Source organism: Pinus tabuliformis, chromosome 6 (assembly GCF_031772625.1).
Source record: "Pinus tabuliformis cultivar Carrire ecotype Pingquan chromosome 6, CPIR1, whole genome shotgun sequence".
Lineage (NCBI taxonomy): Eukaryota > Viridiplantae > Streptophyta > Pinopsida > Pinales > Pinaceae > Pinus > Pinus tabuliformis.
The window spans coordinates 974,000,022-974,019,860 of NC_142292.1; the positions used below are offsets into that span (position 1 = coordinate 974,000,022).

General features: G+C 36.9%; 1 protein-coding gene across 1 annotated transcript in view; it reads left to right on the forward strand.

Moving 5' to 3' along the window:
* Positions 1 to 11,217: 11,217 nt before the first annotated feature.
* Positions 11,218 to 19,839, forward strand: part of LOC149262244 (protease Do-like 10, mitochondrial) — a 176,195-nt gene continuing 167,573 nt past the window's right edge. Inside the window, exons 1-2 of the mRNA XM_089423761.1 lie at positions 11,218 to 12,605; positions 12,769 to 13,014. Of these exons, the coding sequence (XP_089279887.1) occupies positions 11,999 to 12,605; positions 12,769 to 13,014 (853 nt within the window). The 5' untranslated portion in view covers positions 11,218 to 11,998. The remainder of the gene's footprint in view (positions 12,606 to 12,768; positions 13,015 to 19,839) is intronic.

Here is a 19,839-nt window from a genome sequence, read left to right on the forward strand (position 1 = left end):
ATGCCTTCATTTGCTCTAGGTTCAAACTTGCCAAGATTTTCATCATTATTTTTAATATAGCATTTGCTTCCAAAATTTTGAAATATTTTACCGAAGGAGTCTCACCATACCAGAGCTCATGAGGAGTTTGAGTGCTATTCACCCGGACATTTGTCTTGTTGAGAATAACAACTGCAGCAAATGCGGCTTCACCCCAAAAGGTTGCGGGAGTTCCAGACTCATCAAGCATTGCACGAGCCATTTGTTGAACCGTTCTGTTCATCCTTTCCACTACTCCATTTTGCTGAGGAGTCCTAGCTGTAGAGAATTCCCTTCTTATTCCATGTTCTTCACAAAAATCGAAAAATTCATTCGAGGTAAATTCTCCTCCTCGATCAGACCTGAGGCATTTGATTTTGTGATCTGATTCGTTCTCCACCAAGGCTTTGAATGATTTGAACTTTTCAAAGGCTTCGTCTTTGTGCTTCATAAGTCCTATCCAACACATCCTGGAATAGTCATCAATGAATAATATAAAGTATTCTTCTCCTCGAGGTGACCTTTTCCTAGTTGGACCACATACATCAGTATGGACAAGTTCAAGTGGCCTGCTGGCTGATCCTTCCTTCTCAGGGAAGTTAGTTCTGGTTTGCTTACCAAACTGACATGATTTGCATATTGTATTGTCTGGGATTCTGATGTCTAGAAGACCACGAACTGCCTAGTATTTGCATGCTTTCCTTATCTGTGAGAAACTAAGATGCCCCAATCTTCTGTGCCATATCCAGTGTTCATCATTCTTGCTCAGATAGCATTGATGTTGTCCTTCTTTGAATATGTATAAATTATTTGGAGTCCTTACGCCTTTGATCACTATTTTTCCTGTATCAAGATCACGAACACTACATCCATTTGATCGAAATATTACCTCAGTTCCTTGATCACACATCTGGCTAACACTTAATAGATTATGCTTTAAGCCATCAACATACATGAAATTTCCAGCTTTGACCCTTTCTTTCAACTCAACAGAACCTTTACCTTTTATGAGAGCAGGGGTGTCATTTCCAAAAGAAACCTTCTTCTCCTTCTCTAAGGCACTATATGATTGAAGTTTTTCTTTATCACCTGTCATATGTTTCAAACATCCACTGTCGATGTACCATTGATTTTCCTGCCCTTCCGCATATAAGGCTATACCACATCTTTTTGGTCGGGGTTCTTTTATTCTCCATGATTTGGCACTTGAGGCTTGCTCCTTTTGATTTGTCTGCCGAAACGTGCTCCTGCATTCAGAATCTTCATGACCGAAATTGTTACAAATAGAACATTCTATTTCATTTTCAAGAGCAGAGAAGTTGTTGTAGGTCCTTTTCATGATCCCAGTCATACTCCTCTATTTATGAGCTTCTCTAGTCATGATTGTCTTATAGGCAACACATTGAGCTGCTTTGTGACCAAAGTTATGACAAGAAAAACATTGGCCATTGAAGAAACTCCTGTGATTATCAAATCTACCAGCCAAATGATTGTAGTTCCTATTGACATCCATTCTTGAGGCAAATTGAGAAGGTTTTACCTGTGGCTGGTTGTAGCTTCTGTTTGTCCTTAAAGTAGATTGCCCCCGATTTACCTGGTAGTCTTTGTTCATTCTTGAGGTAAATTGTTCCTGATTTACCTGGTGATTTCCATTGGGCCTTTGTTCACTTCTCCTTGCAGCATCAAGATAACTCTTGGAAGTAGATGGTTTCTGCACTTGAGTTGTTTCTTCATTATATCCCAAACCTGTCTTGATTAGTGGAGAGCGCCGCACTTTGATAATCTCATCTAACGTGTCAGATCCTTTAACAAATCTAAGATTAAGAGCTTTTGTTTTCTCAATCTCTTTTCTCAGTCCCACAATTTCACATTCTAACTTTTCATGATGTTTTTCCTTTTCAGCAAGTTGGAATTGTAGAGTATCTATAATCACATTCTTCTCTTCTAAACAGATTTTGAGTCTAGAAATCTCTTCATAAAGACTTTCTTCATCTATAGCATCCACAAAATCATCATCTTCAAAAGCCATTAAAAGTTTATATTTATTACCTTGTTCATCTTCGTCATTATTTGAAAGTCCATCACTATCTTCATGAGTGTAATAGCTTTTCTTATTTACATTCTGTTTCTTGTTCCATCTAACAGGTTCCTTACCCTTGTCAATCTTATCCTTATGAGGACATTTGGCAGCATAGTGACCGACTCTTCCACAAGCAAAGCATTTGAAAGGTAACTTACCTCTGAATCTTCCAGCACCCCGTTGAAGGTTCTTGACAAAATTTGATTCTTCCTCTTCTTCTGACACATGTCCTGACTCATAGTAATCTCCTTTGCCTGAAGCCTTGAAAGCAGCTTCTCTCCTGTCTGATGGTCCTCCTTTCCTCATTTCATAAGCAGTCAGAATTCCGTGCAGCTGTGACATGGTAAGGTTTCGTAGATTCTCTTTTTCTTCTATTGCAGAAACTTTAGATTCAAACTTAGGGGACAAAGATCTTAGAACCTTTTCAACCACAACAGCCTCTTTTATTTCTTCACCCAAGTTTTTCACACAATTAACAGTCTCATCTACACGAAGGAAATAGTTAGCCACACTTTCATCATTGTGCATTCTGAGATTTTCATACTGAATTATGAGGGTTTGAAGCTTTGCTCGTTTTACCTGTTCATCTCCTTCATAGCTCATAACAATCTTGTCCCATATTTCTTTTGCGGATTTATACTGCGTAACCTTGACGAATTTTGATTGAGATAGACATCCTAATAGAGTATTGACAACCTTTGCATTTGTTTCATATTGCTTCTTACCAGCCGGATCTGTAGGAGTTGCTGAAGGAAAAGTGTACCCTGTATCTATGATATCCCAGACTTCTGTACCAAGAGATTGAAGATAGGATGTAACTCTTACCTTCCAATAGACGAAGTTGGTCCCATCAAAAATTGGTGGCCTGATTGATGCTTCTCTCTCGTAGTTGCTCATGATGATAGATCTTCCTTCAAGCGATCAAGCTACTTCTGAAGGACCTACTCTGATACCAATTGTTGGAAATAATACTGAGAGGGGGGGGGGTGAATCAGTATTATCAAGTCAATTATTTCCTTTTTAAACCCAGATCATATACGTTACTTCAGTTAGATAAAATCGCGTATATACGCAACTACAGAAAAGGAAACCCGTGTATACAATGCAGACTTATAATTTAATTTATCTTACAGATGTTGATCATTAATCTGTGTATCAGAATCAAATAAACAGTAACCAGAAACAATAAAACAGAGCTGAAGACAATCACACACAAGAACATAAGATATAAGGTGGAAACCCAATGTGGGTGAAAACCACCTGCGACAATTCGTCTCTATCTTCTTTTAATTAGAAACTTCTTCTTACAATGTACTGGTGCAATCCTTTACCAGTATGCAGGCTACAACCTGCAGAGAGCTACAACCCTCTCTCATTCTCCAGCTTCTCCTGGAAGGAAGCTACAACCCCCTTTGCTCTTGCACTAGCCAAGATACTAGTACGTAGGTGCTGGCCTACTGAAGGCTACAACCTTCTCTTTCTTCCAGGGACCACGTTTCATAAATTTTCAGACTGGATCCATGAACATCAATCAATCATTAATAATTTCTGCATCAAACAATCTCCTTTTACCAATTAGAACTGAATCAAGTAGATACTTCTCTGACAGCTGTACCCAAAGCACAGTAACAGTAACCACACACCAAATTCTGAACCTAGAACACTGCAACAATAAACAGAAGCAGCTAGAACCCAACTCAAGAGATGTACGCTACTTCAATAACCTGAAACCTGCGTGCATACGCTTCTGTGTTTGGACCAACCTGCGTATATGCTGTTTTTATTCACTGAACTAGCGTGTATACGCGCCTTCACTTCACTGAACCTGTGTATAGATCTATAAAGGATAATTCACTCTTTCAAATATTCAGACACTAATTAACCCAGATTATCAGATTTATAGATCAAGCATGCGCCACATATAACAGATCAAAATCATACAAAGATACTATTATTCAAGCCTTAAGATTATGACCCATCAATAGAACTTATCCTTCTCTTTGCGCTAAGGTTCCTCCTTCATTCAGATCTAGATCTGCACCATAACCCCAATCACCAATATTTCAGATCTAGCACTTATTAGATATTCAATTAATTCAGATGATCCTTTGCCAAATGATCTCCTTCCTCTTTTATAGTCTTAGGCCTTTCACAATACCACGGTCCAAAACCATAATAAAACAATACCATGGACCCAATACTTGGGATCAACACTTCTGACGAGATACCATGGTCCAAAACCATAGGTTCAAATACCAAGGACTAAATACCACGGACCAAAAGTAAGTTCTCCAACATATACGTGCTTTTCCTTGCGTGAAAGTGCGTGTATACGCATACGCGCCTTTGTAACGTCTAACCCGCGTGTATACGCGCCTTCGTCTAGGTGAACCTGCGTATATATCTTTTTCCTTCATTCTGAGAGCCTGTACTGAGATCTGTCACCAAAGTGAGTTGCCATCAAGGACAACACCTGTGCCATAGCTCTAAATCAGTGCCACAATGCCAACAATTTATCATTCCATTAGCCTAATTTCCTTCATGGATTTTTCCCAAGCATGTTGCAAAAAATGATTTCCTTCTAATAAAGGAAGAAGTAGGGACCTTGATTGACTCAAGACCTAAACCACACTGATTGCATAAATCCTTCCAACCAAAGGCTTATCCATTCCTAGTTCTTAGAAGGTATACACAAGAATACCTTGATTCAAAACCCTCCTTATAATCAATTTCATCAAGATAAGAATTATCTAAAGTGAAAGTATCTTCCAATAAATAATTCCCTATGGAAGGAGGGATTAGATTCTCTTTCTCAACTTAGGAATAATGGGTACCCTCTCCATAACTTACAAACCTAAATTAAGTCTAAACCTTTGGACTCTTGGCTACGAATTCTAAGGGAGATTAAAAAATCTTCTTGTTACCCAAATCTAGATTAATCCTTTCAAGCTGAGAACTAGGACTAATGAGAGGCATAAAAGGCTCACTAAATATAACATTTGATGGAGTTTCCCATCCATGCAAAGCGTTTAAGTGTGCCAAATCAACGTCATTGACCCTGCATGATAATTAGGGTAGAGTATTGGCTTGACATATATTACTTACATAAGTTGTTATTAGTCCCTTTGAGCTAGAAACAATTATTGGAATGACAATGGAAACATCAAGAACAATCACCATCACATTCTCCAAAAGAAACAAAACCTTTAATCCTTCAACCAAGTGAGGATTCATCAAAACAATCCCTCTTTGACATAAGGCTTCCACAACACTTGCTTCTAGCCCCACAGGAGAAAGTGGTTTAAAATTTTATGTGGTTGATAAGATATGGCCAATCCCTTGAACAAAGTTTAGAGTCAAAGGATGCTTTAATAAGTCTCCCACTCAACCGAGCTCTTTGCTTGAATCTATCATTCTTTCTTTCTTCCTCAATACCTTTTGGATTGAACAAATCCCTAAGAATAGTTTTCAACATTATGACCACAGATATAACATTGCACACACCTATAGGGAATTTTCTCATAATCCAATAGTTGTATATGAATCCAAACTCCCTGTAATGATCTCAAAGAAATTAGCAACGCCTCATAGATATCCATTTCAACTGGAACCAAAGAAATTCTCTAATAAACACTAATCTCAAAAGAGTTATCCACATCCATTATCTTTCTTAGAGCATGCTTAGTGTTTCCCAAAGCATTTTTAGACCACAACTCCATAGGGAGACATGGGAGTTTAACTTAGATTAGAATATGCTTAACAACCTCCAATCTAGGGTCAAAGCATTTTGTCCATTGCTTTAAGGACAAATATGTGGACTTCCAATACCAACACCTTCGATACTTTCTAAGCATCAACTTATGAATGAAACAAAATATCGAACTACTCTTCGGATAGAAGGTGAAAAATTAACTCATATCCTAATATAAGGGACCAAACATTTTGAGCCCAAGCATTAAAATTTCAATTTTAGATATGCCAACCATGTAGCTTCCCAATTAAGACCTTTTCTCAAGTACTCAAGTGCATGTTTGGCCATTGAATCCTCACCAAGAACCATTCCGGCCTTTAATCTTTTCTTCTTAACTACCATACACGCCCTTTTCCTTTTGACTCCATATGGAGCTAGCTTACTTGACCCAACCTTCTCCAAAACCCCATAAATGCTTCAAAATCTAAACGATGATCCATAAAATTAGAACCGAACCAAGGAAACATTAGTAAAACCTATAGAGTTGGAGAGCTCAAGGTTGATGTGATAGCATTTTCCTAACGAAATATGATGTTAACATCAACGATTAGTTCTTCTTGTAAAACTTAATCTATCTACTTTTCAACACTTATATTGAAGTGTGTCATTGGCTCCCTAACATCAACACTGAATCCATCATTCAATGGGAATGATCCATTGGAAACCTTGAAAGTACTAGAACTTTTAAGGCTCTTGTCTGACCTTGCGACCTTTAACTCCACCTCATCACTACACATAATAGACATATACTCTAAAGTTCCAGTTTGACCACCAAGCAAGCCTAAGGATCCTAAGGCTATATCCCTTAGTGCAAACCAAAGCTTGGACCTATAGATTTTGGGCTTGAGAAGATCCTCCAACCCTAAAAGGATCTTTTGAATAATCCACAAGCTCCTCCTCCCTCTCCATCTCCTTAAAGGTAATGAATTTTCAAATATTTGTATATAATATATATAGGAAAATAAAACCTCTTCAGGTTATCCCCTCTTCTTATAACATTTAGATAAAGGGTTATTCAGTTGATATCTTTTGAAAGGTTCACATGCTTTGATGGATGGTTCAACCCAATCAAAACAAACCTTTAGGACGATAATTTTTTTTTTGTAAGTTGGAAAGTTTTATTGATGAGTCAAAATTTACATCCTTCCGTCCTTACTTTCTATCTTCAAACTGTCACAAGGGAAACCAGACTAAAGACATAAAAGTAGAGTGTCCATAGTCCAATAACCAAGTGAATAAAACCACGTCTAGACTAAGAAATTTTGACTAGATATGCTGTCCCATATAAGTGGAAACCAACAATTAAAGAAAACAAAAAAATAATCTTGGAAGGCTTTAATTCCAAGGAAGATTGATATTTATTGAAAAAACAGAGTTTGACCTAGAGATAGGGAGAACATCCCTATTAAAAGCTAGTAAAGCATCCCGAAAGCTAAACGTCATAAACATAAAAGGAACCCATGCATTAAGAAGACAAAGAGTTGTCGTGATTAATGGGTTGTTCCTCAACTTTGCAGCATGACGATGTAGGTGAACCTGGAGGCGAATCCATTTCTAGTCTTGTGAGGTGACCTTCCACATCCAACATGAAATCCTTCAACTTGTTCAGTTTATCTAGTATGTTGTCCCAAGTTTGGCAGCAATTGACAAAAACTTTCCCAAAAAGTATCTTCACATGCCTATAGAGATCAATAATGTGGAGGTAATGGTTTTGACAATCCCTTGTGTTGCCAACATCCAGAATCCATGCAACCACCCCGCCCAAAACTTTTGAATCTAGGATTTCTTGACATTCTTGGAAAATCTCATTTTCCACTTCATGTATTTTGGACCGAATCTCATGTGGGGTGTGGATTTTGTACTGCAGGACAAAATTTTTTGCACGAAATCTAGCCCAAGAGCCACCAACCACGCCATGGCCACCACCTCCTTTGTGATTGGGGGTTTACTGCCATGTCTTTGCGTCTAGAGGAAGCAAAGCACATGTGAGGTTGAGAAGGTTTTGAACAAGGGACATGCAGAAGTTGAGGGTTGAGGAAGAAAGATACATTTTCCCACTAGGAGTGGGGAGGAGAAGATGAGACCAAAGCTAGACCTTCTCCATTAGTTAGAGCCAACACAAGTAAGAGGAAAACCAAGGGAGGAAGAGCATGCAACCACACCTGAGACAGAAAGCCTGAGCTAAATGTCATGATGTAAGGGAGAAAAACATTAGTGTGAAACATGGAAATAATAAGGAGACCATTTGCCACTAGAAAAAGCCACAACTTCAAAATCTTTAGATGCACTAGCACAGGGGAGAGCAATATCGTCCATAGTATGCTTTGAGAGGTGCCTTGGATGTCGAGGTTCATTAAGGCAACAACTAAACAATGACATGTAAGGAGGAGGGGTGGCGTAAAGCCCTGCCAAATCATTCAACTCAAACATCATTAACACTTTATATCACCCATGGGAGTAACCTTTATGATAATATAAAGTCTATTTATATAAATAAAAAATAATTTGCAAATTATTGGTACTATATATGTGTGTTTTGTTCATTTTTTTTCCCTCTCACGTAATATCCATTTTCATGCTATTTTCAATATCACTCATAAAATACATATTTTAATATTTATTATTCGTATTCAAAACACATTGACATTAATTTTAAATTTACCAAAAATTAAATGATCTTATCTAATGTTTACCTTTAATTTTTTTTAATTAATTAATTAATTAATTTGGTTAGAGTCTTATTCTGTAATGATAATATGTACGTCTTATTTTGTAATGATAATATGTATGTTGACAGATTGAACCTTTTCATAAAAATCAAAGGAAAGAACATTGTGTACCTTCACAAGCATCAGCTAGGGGTTTCGTATGGTGTAGGTTGACAAGCTCAACGTCTACATTTATTCTTCCATTGTACTGGAAATCAACATAGCATTAAAGTATTGGGAATTCATTTATTATATTTGTGGAGCTAATGGGCCACGCATAACAAGCAAACTCAAGTACATGTGGCATTAAGGGACTTTATCAATACAGGTATTAGTATTTTATTGTTGTTAGTACGTTATAAATACATGTATTAGTATTTTATTGTTGTTTGTACGTTATGTTTGAGTATTATATGAATCATATGGATTGGAGTTATTTTGATTTTTAAATTATGTTTTTTAGTTTCGATATTAATAGTGTTTTGAATTAATAAAAACTTATTATAATTTGAGTTTCAATTTGGTAGGAGAATAGTTATTAGGGTTACTATTTATGTTTTTTCATTGTTATTATTGCCTGCTGCAGGGTAATAACATATTCAAAAAACATTGAAGTTGAAATTAATTTTAAATTTACCAAAAATTAAATGATATCTAATGTTTACCTTTGAATTTTATTTATTTATTTTTTCTTTATTATTATTATCATTTAAATGTAATTTTTCTACATTCTGATTGGTTAGAGTCTTAATCTGTAATGATCTAGACTAGCTTTTTAATAAATATCAAATATCATAAGGTGCTTTTTAATAAATATCAAATATCATAAGGTTAGATAGGGAAGTCACGATAAAATGTTTTGCACTGGTGATGCTACAAATGGTTTCAACAATTTTTCAAGCCATGGTCGATTTGGTGAATTTTGTCTATTGTCACTCAGAGGTTTTCAACTAAAAGTAAAAGTAAGAATGTGCAATGGGCTTAAGTGTCTCCTCAAATTCATGTTAAATATTTTGGAAATTTTTTTAACTAAAATCCTATATTTTCAATTTTTGTTGTATTTAATTATTTTGTATTTTTGAATCTTTATTTAATTGTTTTGCATTTTAAAATTTATATTAAATTTCAATTTCTAGAAAGATGCAATTGTAAAATTGTCATATATACTATCAAATAACATATTACATCATATAAAAAATAAATTATCAAATAATAAATAATACATTTCATTTTGAGAAATATAGAAATTATTAAAAAATGTAATAGCTAGCTAATTAGATTACATAACTTTTAATCTATTGGTTCTTGAAATCCGCGTTGAAATACCCATTTTTCATCGAGAAAGATTTTAATCATATTTATTTTCAAAGTCTTTGATATAATGGTTAGTTAAATTATAATTTTATATTGTTTAAATGACATTTTTAATATCAGTTTTGCCAAATACTTTATTCATTTTGAAATGTCATAAGGTAATTAATGCAAATGTAATTTTTTTATATTTTTTACAATACATTGGAATCTAGTTATGTAAGTCATGGTCAAATTGTCACTAGTGAATTTTGCCTAAAATCAAATAAAAATTAATTGAAATATCTTTAAATTATTATGCATTCAAAAACACATTATTAAAAAAATATATATCACCTAAAATTAATAAGGTAAGGTAATTGTGTCTTTATTACATAAAACATTACAACGTCAATATTTTCTTAGTTTATTAGTTCGTTTATTAATCTCTACTTGAGTGTTTGTTTCACTCGTGTAGAACATATACTTTTTGTTCATATTTAATCTATTCATATATATTTGTGATGTTTATCTTGAACATATTCATATGTATTCGAACAAATGTAATATTGTGTAAAAATAGAATTTGATGAGAACTTATATATATGTATATGTTAGCAGATTTCCAATGCAAGATAACAATATTTTTTTTACTACTTTTGGTACAAACATTTTTTGGTCTGGAAGTATGGTTCTAGAATTTTGGTTTCAACGTCGATATCAATATTTTTTTTACCACTTTTGGTAGCAATTTTTTGTTTATTTGGAAGTATGGTTCTAGAATTTTGGTATCAATATTTTTTTTTACCGCTTTTGATAGAAACAATTTTTTGTTTGGAAGTATGGTTCTAGAATTTTGGTTTCAACGTTCAAGTACTAAGTCTTAGGACATTAGCATTATTTTATGGCTACTAAAAACACTTTACTCATTCATTCATGTATTTCTTATTTGTTTCTTACTCTAATTTAAGAATACTTAAAGTAAGCAAGAATATCTACAAAGTAACCATTGTTCAAATATAATAATTAATTTATACATTTCAAAATTCAATAATTAAACTAAACAACAAGGAAACACTAACAACACAGCCTTATTTCATTTAACATTTAAATTTTTAAACTTTAAATACAATATAATAATAAATAATATATTCCTTAATATGAAATTAAGATAGAAACATTAAGTTACAATTAATGGCGGCAGGTAATGAAATTTGAACTTAAAACTCATTCAAACGGAAAAAATCCAAACCACTCACCTCTTTGCTAGGTTCATAAATTTTTTCGCTAAATGCTAACATCAATGTCACATGTGGAGTTTATAAGAACTGCGAATGACATTTAAACCGGGGACTAACAGCCCACTTACCAATTCCCGTATGTTTAAAAAATCCTCCTTTTCTTAGTATATGACTAATTTAAAGTCCAATCATTTCGCGGGATTAAAATGCACGCCCAGCCCTGAAACAAGAGTGCGCACGGAGTGCAGGTCCCTGTGCTTGCGGGTTCGGTTGACAGACGACACCACAACCAAAAGTACAAGTTTGATTGGATAACAGCAAACAACCGTGCCAGATGGTTGGAGCTGTTTCCTATCCTACAGAGTTTACTCTGTTAGTCCCACATAATTTTTGTTGTGAGAAGAGTGAGGCAGCTATGGCAGTGAAGAGGTAAGAAATCCAGCTACAAATAGACAATATATATTCTTTTATTTGTTTTTAATCAAGGCCTTGCTCAGATTGCCGTGGGTTTGATTCTTCCACTTTAACATCTATTTATACATCAATTAACTAGTCGTCTCGTCAAACCCTAAACCCTACGCTTAAAGCTTCAGTGGGGGTGGGCTGAAGGGTTCAGTAACGTAATTAAGATTTAACAGGATTGGCAGTAAGCCCAGAATATCAGTGGTTTAGCAAGACTTATTATGGCTTGAAAGCATTTATGGTTAGGGAGGGTGTTATAGAACCCAATGCCTTTTACTGTTGACAGTTTAATCAAAACCCGGTTCCTGGGTTTCGACAACTCGTAGAAGTTACAACCGGATTTTTTCCAGGCATTGTTGAAGTTCATGCTCAACTAACCAGTTCTTCACTGGAAATTAAACAGCCTTAATTCCCTTGAGCCTAACTCATAGCATTTTGCTTGAAAATCATGGCTTCCCTTACACGTGGCCTGCGGAGAGGTTTATCTCTCCGCAACAGACAGACACAGCGACTGGCTTGTTTTCCGGAGGATTCAAATTCTCCCAAATACAGTGCACTGGGAAAAGGATTATTGGGCCATGGAACCGGTCCTGTTTGTAACGTGGCAAGACATATACATTCTTCAGTGCCATGGTGTCGTAACTCAGTAAACAAGGAGATATTTAATACAGTATCTACAAGGACATTGCCAAGGACAGCAGCATTTGTCCCTCAATTTGGAGAACGAAGATTATGCAAGGAAGGAATGTTATTAAAGCAGCCAAAGGAATCCCATCAAAGTATAGGTTCTGGCTTGTTGCCTATTGCAAAAGGAAATTTGTCGAGTTCTATATATCATTTGAGTTCACGTTGGTTCTCAACCATACCTCATGATCCTGGCACTGAGCCCGAATCTGTAGATCCAGCCACAAAGGACATGCCTTTTCTTCGGACAGATGCTTATGCTGCCATTGAAGTTGCTCTGGATGCAGTGGTGAAGATTTTCACTGTGGCAAGCAGCCCTAATTACTTTCTTCCGTGGCAAAATAAACCTCAACGAGAAATAACAGGATCTGGTGAGTCCTAGTTCTCTATCTCTTGAACTTGGATTTAATCAGAATACAAAGTAGTTTAAGCTGCATTAGTGTCAATTAATATAGGTGGTGTTCTTATGCTTATGAAAGTTGAGTTCTTTCTCCCCCCTTTATGCTGCAGGATGATTTACTGGTTACCATGCAGGTTTTGTCATTCATGGTCGGAGAATCTTGACAAATGCGCATGTCGTAGCAGATCACACATTTGTACTTGTCCGTAAGCATGGTTCTCCAACTAAACACAGAGCAGAGGTCCTAGCTGTTGGACATGAATGTGACCTTGCCCTCCTCACTGTTGAAAGTGAGGAATTTTGGGAAGGAATGAATTTCCTAGAATTTGGAAACATTCCTTATCTCCAGGAGGCTGTAGCTGTTGTCGGTTATCCTCAAGGTATGCTGTTTATTTTTTATATTCATCATGTGATCTAATCAGTGTGTGGCAAACTTTTGCCAACTTTCACACATTGCATAGGAAAGGACAATTATTGTAGGATTTGCTGCCCATAGACACCTGTGTAAGAGCCTATTTTTAAAAAGTCCAAGATAGTTGTACCTGCAGTGAACTACATCAACTTAACCTGAGCTTGGCAGCTCAGAGTACTAGCCTCCATGTCAGGAAACAAGTTCTTCACAAGATGTCCATAAGGACAGTGAATGCTTGCAGAAAACAAAGATATATGTTGAGTAGCTGTATTAAGATTTGAAGCTATGCAGTGATGATCACTTTTAGTAGCAGTAATTTGGTTCAGTTAGATCTCTGTTGTTTGCCTTCTTGTGTATGTAATTTTTTCAAGCCTAGGTGACTGCCATTCTAATGTTCTCTCATTAAATATCTCAAAACATAATTTATTTAAAGGTGGAAAATTAAATGTTTGAACGTTGCAGAAACCACAAAATAGCTGAAAATGAATGACAGATGAAATAAAACACATATAGGGGTTTCTCTTTCAAATAAGGTTTTCATTCCTTTGACCAAAGCTTACAAGGTGACCTCTGCAGGGTGCCTTGAATCAACAACTGTATGGTCAACAAAATCTCCTCAAACAACATTCATAGGTTGTACAACCAGATCTGAGGGTGAACAGCCTCACCATCAAGAAAGGACCACACAGTAGTGGTATGGCCTGCTGTACTTGCTTGTCACTTCAGCAATCTGTTCCTCTTCTTCTCTTTGAATTCACTCTACCCTTTTCCAATGCTCTTGTTGTCTTCTCATGTGTATGATTTATCTCTCCTATCTTGTCCTATTTATGCTTCGAGAGATGATACCTGATCTTTTCAATCTTAGGTGCCACCTGTATCAATCATGAGATGTATCGCTAAGATTAAATCCCAATCTAAGTCACTAATGTTCTAGAACTTCTAGAATGTTGCATTTAAATTTCCAAGACCTAGTTGACTTCAAAACATTAGACTTTCACTTTTCTTTTATGTTTAAAGTGAAATCGCTGTTGAATTTGTAGCTATGGTCGGTCTTCATAATGTACTTTTGGTCACTTGATGTAATTGTATTTATCATTGTAAAGCATATTTATAAATGCTTGAGTCAAAAGAAAATTTATCTTGAGTCAAAGTCCCATTGCAACTTTTAAAAGATGTAAATTTGAATTTTTGAAATGTAATTTTTGGCTCCAAAAAGTGACAAGTCGACTTCCCTCCAAGTCAAGTCGGCCTTGGCCAAGAGACATGTCTTTTCACCCTAGACAGACTACTATATAAAGGCAGCTCGAGCTCCTCATTTTGCAGATTTGCATTCCTCACTCAAAACAATTTCTGGGCAAGTGAAGGAGGTCAAGAAGGATGAAGAAGGACAAAGAAGGAAGGCCGAGTTTCTCTCTCCTCTCTCATCAACTTGTATGTCGATAGAAGCCTCTCTCTGTGATTCACATTTTTCCGGGGCAGCAGCTTCAAGAGGGCTGAAATTTTCTAGGTTACTGGGCAACTTCAGGGGGCCGAAATTATGGGCTACTGGAAAATTGCTGGGAGGCCGAAATTTCTGGATTAGGCAGGCAAAACGAAGTCTAACATCAGCTTGGGTGACTTGACTGAGAGGAGAAGACCAGGTTTGACCATATGTCTAGTTTTGTCTCTTATTAAACATGAAGAATTTCTTTGTTAAAAAGGTTGTTGGGTTTTTCCTCATAGTGGGTTTTCCCAGGGTAAATCTTGTTTGTCTTTTGTGCATCGTGTTGAGAAATCTAGGGCATAGAGATTAGGTGATTTCTCTTTGTTAGATAATTGCTTGTGAATGCTTTTTACTTAATGATTAGTATCTTCTTTGACTTATATTATTATAATATTATTCTTCATCAAACAACTACCAATGTATAAACCATAAAGAGACAAGAGACACAATATATAGGCTATCAGCCCAGGCAAAAACCTCTCCCACTTGAGAGGAAAACCTGAACAAATTTTTCTTCTTATAGAGACTTCAATTGATGAATACCAAGAGTCCAAGATCAAGATTCTTGACCTACTTGCCACTCTAAGACCAAGACACAAGGTTTCTTTGATGAGATCCTTAGTCAACTCTTCTGATCCTTCCTCCTTCTTGGCTTCTTCTTCAATCTCGACCTCCTTCTTCTTTAGACCTTCGACCTCCTTGAATTAGGCCTGCAATCCTAATTCAGAAACCCTAGCTCATGCAAAAGACCTTATCTTATGCCTTGATTTCCATCGCTTTGGATAGGGTCTTCTTCTAGCTTGACTCGGCATCCTTCTCGACTTGATCTTCCTCGAACTTGACTACCCAAGAGGACTATAATTCCTCTCGGCTCTTTCTACAACAAGTGTCCTCTTTCTTCTTTACACATGTGTCCTAAAACAGACCCAAAACAGATCCAAATGATACCCAAGACCTCGCTCACCTTCGGATATGAAATTGAGCAATGGATGATCAAGGATCCTTGAATGCTCACAATTTTACAGTCTTAAATGCTCGCAAAACCAGTGCCAAGTTGAAGAGCTTGTCGCACTGATTCTGGTGGTATATTCGGTCTCCAAAATGGTCTCTGCGTGAGGGAGAAAATGTGTTCTGAAGTTTTTCCCAATCAGGGAAAAAAATGGGCCTTTTCAGGCCAAGTGGCAACCTTACATCATGACACGTGGTGGTCAAAGTCAATTCAAAAGTGGTCAAAGTCAACGCAGTCAAGGGTCGGATGGGCAGGTCGGGCTCGAACCCACGACCTCCCATACAACAACACAAAATCTTACCATTGGCCCACAGCTCCAAGTTTATTATTCATATGGCGCACTTCATATATAAGCTTTGTTATGTGTTAAGTGGGTGGTAGGGTTGGCGGAGCCCGCCATATCCGGCGGCCTCGCCAACCCAAGAGTTGTTTTAACGATCCACCAAACATAGCAAAGGATCCGGGCGCATACAACAAACGTTTACTACCGGTGGTCACATGCCACAGTTTATGCCATAGTAAATGCCATGGGTAGCAACGTAATACCACTGTCGAACCATATGATATATCCTATACGCCTCCGGTCCAATGTCTAAACATTGGTTATGTATATCCATGGGGTATTTTTTATACAGTTCAACGATAATGCCACGAGGTTTAAGATATGTGGATTCAAAACTATATAATACCATATGTGGTATATGGTTGCGATGCATTTCAGGCTATTTGCCAAAGAATGCCAAACTGACCCCGGTAGGCCTGTGGGTTTGACCCCGAGACCTCCCGTGGGCTTTTATAAAAAGATTTGTCACTGCACTAGTGTAGACAAAGTTGAGAAATAGAGTGGAGGGGTTGTATTTTCATGCAGGAGAGAAGTATTTGTGCAGGTATAGGTAGCGAGACTAGAACTTTGAAGGCACTTTTTGGGAGATCCGGGAAGCCTTTTTCAGAACCGAGAGTTGCTACAGGTTCCTGAGACAGAGCAGATTGCAGCAGGATTGTTCAGGATTGTATCTGAAGCAATTTTCTTTTATGTATTTATGGTTTTGAAGATTTAATATAAAGGCCTCCCCACTGAAGACCAGGGCCCAAAGATGTAGGCTTGAAGATAACCAAACTCCGTTATCAAACTTTTGGTGTCATTGTGTTAATGTTCTTGCTGTTACATTCTTTGAATTACTGCAATTTTCATTTTTAAGTTCTTATTCTCAATTTCAAGTTTTAAAGCAATTTAAATGGTGTTTTTAAAAGTCATGCATTAACACTTTTCTTAAAAAGATAATAAATCACATTTCAATAAAAGATCAGATCTGGGATCACCTTCTCTCCCTTTTTTGTAGATGACAAGTCTCCTTCTTAAGTGACCTCCGCACCCTTTATTTTAGACTTGATGATTACCAAAATTCTTATCTTGAAATGAGGCTGAGCTGCCCTATTTATAGTTGTTTCCTCATCAAATAAGCCGACTTGTTGGAGGGTGAGCTGACGTGTCATTTGTAGGAGATCATTTATTCTATTTTGAAGCTGACTTGAAGGAGAGGTCTTGTGCTTGTCTTGGAGGGATTTCATACTTATTTAATGACTCATACAAAATGTAACATGCCCAAGAAGGGTCCTTCATACATGACATAGACTCAAATTAACTTTTATGACTAGATGACAAATCCTAAAGGCTCACAATGGGAGCCATCACTAAAAATAAAATTCCTTGCTCATGAAACCCATGAGATAAGTATTACAATGATAATTTTAATTTTCTTCTTTTCATCCATTACATAAAATCATAATTACACATGTCATTATGAAGACTGAACCTAGTTACACTTTTCAACACTCCCTCTTAACTAGGGAGGTATCCATAATGGTACTTGGTCATTCTCAATCTGAAGAATTTCTCATAAGAAGAGTCGGATTGGTAACCCATCTGTATAAACATCATATCAACTAGCATTTTCATATAGCAATGCTTTGACTAACAACTCTATCTCTCCACGAGATCTGAGCACAATGTTGGCGAGACCAATGATGTATAGACACCCTCATCATTGTCTCTCTCGGAACATACCCCACCCGGGTTCTTAGTGTGTGTTCCACCAAGACTATTCTTATCTTGGATTCCCAGTCCTCAAAGAATATTGGTCCTTTACGACTACTCTTATCATGGATGCCCTAACACATCCTCAAAGAGCATTGGATGCCAGATTTTTACCCAATCCTCCATTCTGTCTTTCTAAGTGAAGACAAGAATGATGTGTCTATATCTCCCTCTTAGGGAGGACATGTCTATTCCAGTAAAGGAATGTACTCATTCTTACAAAAGGAATGTACCTAAGCTCCCTCCTAGCTTAGCAATTTTGCTTCCAAGTTTCTTCCAAGTAAGAAGCTTGTTTCCAGGCTCCCTCTTAATTAGGGACCTACATTAGCTCCTCAGGTGGAGATGATGGGACAACCAGCTGCTTGAAGAAATCCTCCTCACGATGTCATGAACTTCTTTTTGTTATTCGAGAGTCTTCATGTTTGGGACATCTACATAGGGCACAAACCATCGATCAATTTTATTTATGAGTTAGTCATGCATCATCGGAAAGTGATCCTTTATGCCATATCTGGCCTTCCTTCATGCCATGTTTCTTTAAGGATCTTTCATCCTACTACATGGGCATCGGTGGTGGATGATATCCATAGATCTTTCCTTAGCAACCTTGCATAAGCCCATCCACATATTGTTCAAAAATAAGAAATGAACGCTTAAATCAAAATTACCTTTGTGATGGTCTTTTATCATGACATCTTCTAGCTTGCATCAACATCCTGCATACATATCGACACATCTCCCAAATATATACATTGTCAAAGGTCTCTTTCTTTTTCAGAGTCCATCAAAGTCTTCATATCTTTCATGGAGATATCCTAGTCAAATCTTCTTGGTCTTTGGATGTTGATTGCCTTTTTCCATGGTTGCATATCCCACAATCTCTTCCTTCCTTTCTTCACACATTTCATTCCTAGGAACTTCCTGTTAGAAAATCGGAAAGGCAAAAAGATTTTGTTATTCTTGATAATTACTTGTGATGTTCTTGATTTGTTATTAAGATTCTTTATATCTTCTTTATTTTAGTTCATCAAGCAATTACCAAAGAGAAAGCACATAAAACAATGGACACCAGATGTAGGCAATATGCCAGGGCAAAACCCCCATCGAGGGGTAAACCCAAGTAAGAAAAAATATTCCTTTGAATGGTATTCTTTGAGACTCTTCACCCTAGACAAAGACCAGACCTTCCCTCCACACCAAGTCAGCCTCCCAAATCTTCGACCTCTTTCTAGCAACTTCGACTAGGTAGCAGCTTCCGGCATCAGTGAAACTTGGAAGACTTCGATCTCCCAATCTAGGGCACGAAACAGAGAGAGAGAGGCACCAAAATTTCAATTTTCTTCTTCTCCTTAGACTCCACCCAACTCGCACTTCTTTTGGCTTTCCGGATTCAGAGTTCAGACTTCCCAACTTCCTTAGAGATATCAAACTCATGTGAGATGAAGTGATCCAAATGAATTAGTCTTGCTTGTATTTATAGGCTCCATGTGAGGTCAAATTAGTGTCCTTAGGCCGACTTGATCTCTTCTAGGCCGACTTGATGTGGAGGATACATAAATTACATTTGACTCAATGCTTAACCTTTTTACATGATTCAAAAGCCTAAGAAGGGCCTCTTTAAAAGTACAATGACTCTATCGACTCAGAATAAATCCTAGAAGTCCTCAATGGGGACTTTGACCTAAAACATGGTGACCGAACATAATAAATCCTAGAAGTCCTCAATGCGGACTTTGACCTAAAACATGGTGACCCAAGCATGAAACCCATGCTTCAATAAGTCAAAATAATAATAATAAAAATTCTTTTCTTTATTCTTTTGACAAGTACATTACAAGTTGACTCAAATACATTAAATGAAGACCGAACCTAGTTACATTATCCAACACTCGCTCTTAACTAGGGAGGTATTCATGTTATACAAATATATTGGAAGATCTCAACTATATGAACCATGAAGAACTTTTAGGCACCACAATGCCATGGATTAGATTCTTGACCAGGGAAATCTATCCATTGGTCTCAACAATTTAGTCACTGCAATGCCACAGACTAGATTCCTGACAAGGGCAATGTATCCAAGTGGGAATAAGGTGGACTTAAGCTTTTAACCCCTCTAGGGACCATCAAGCTTCCTTGCTAACCACCAACCTAGAAATCCAGGTGTGTATCCAAAAACAGAGCTCAATAACCAACATCACCTTTC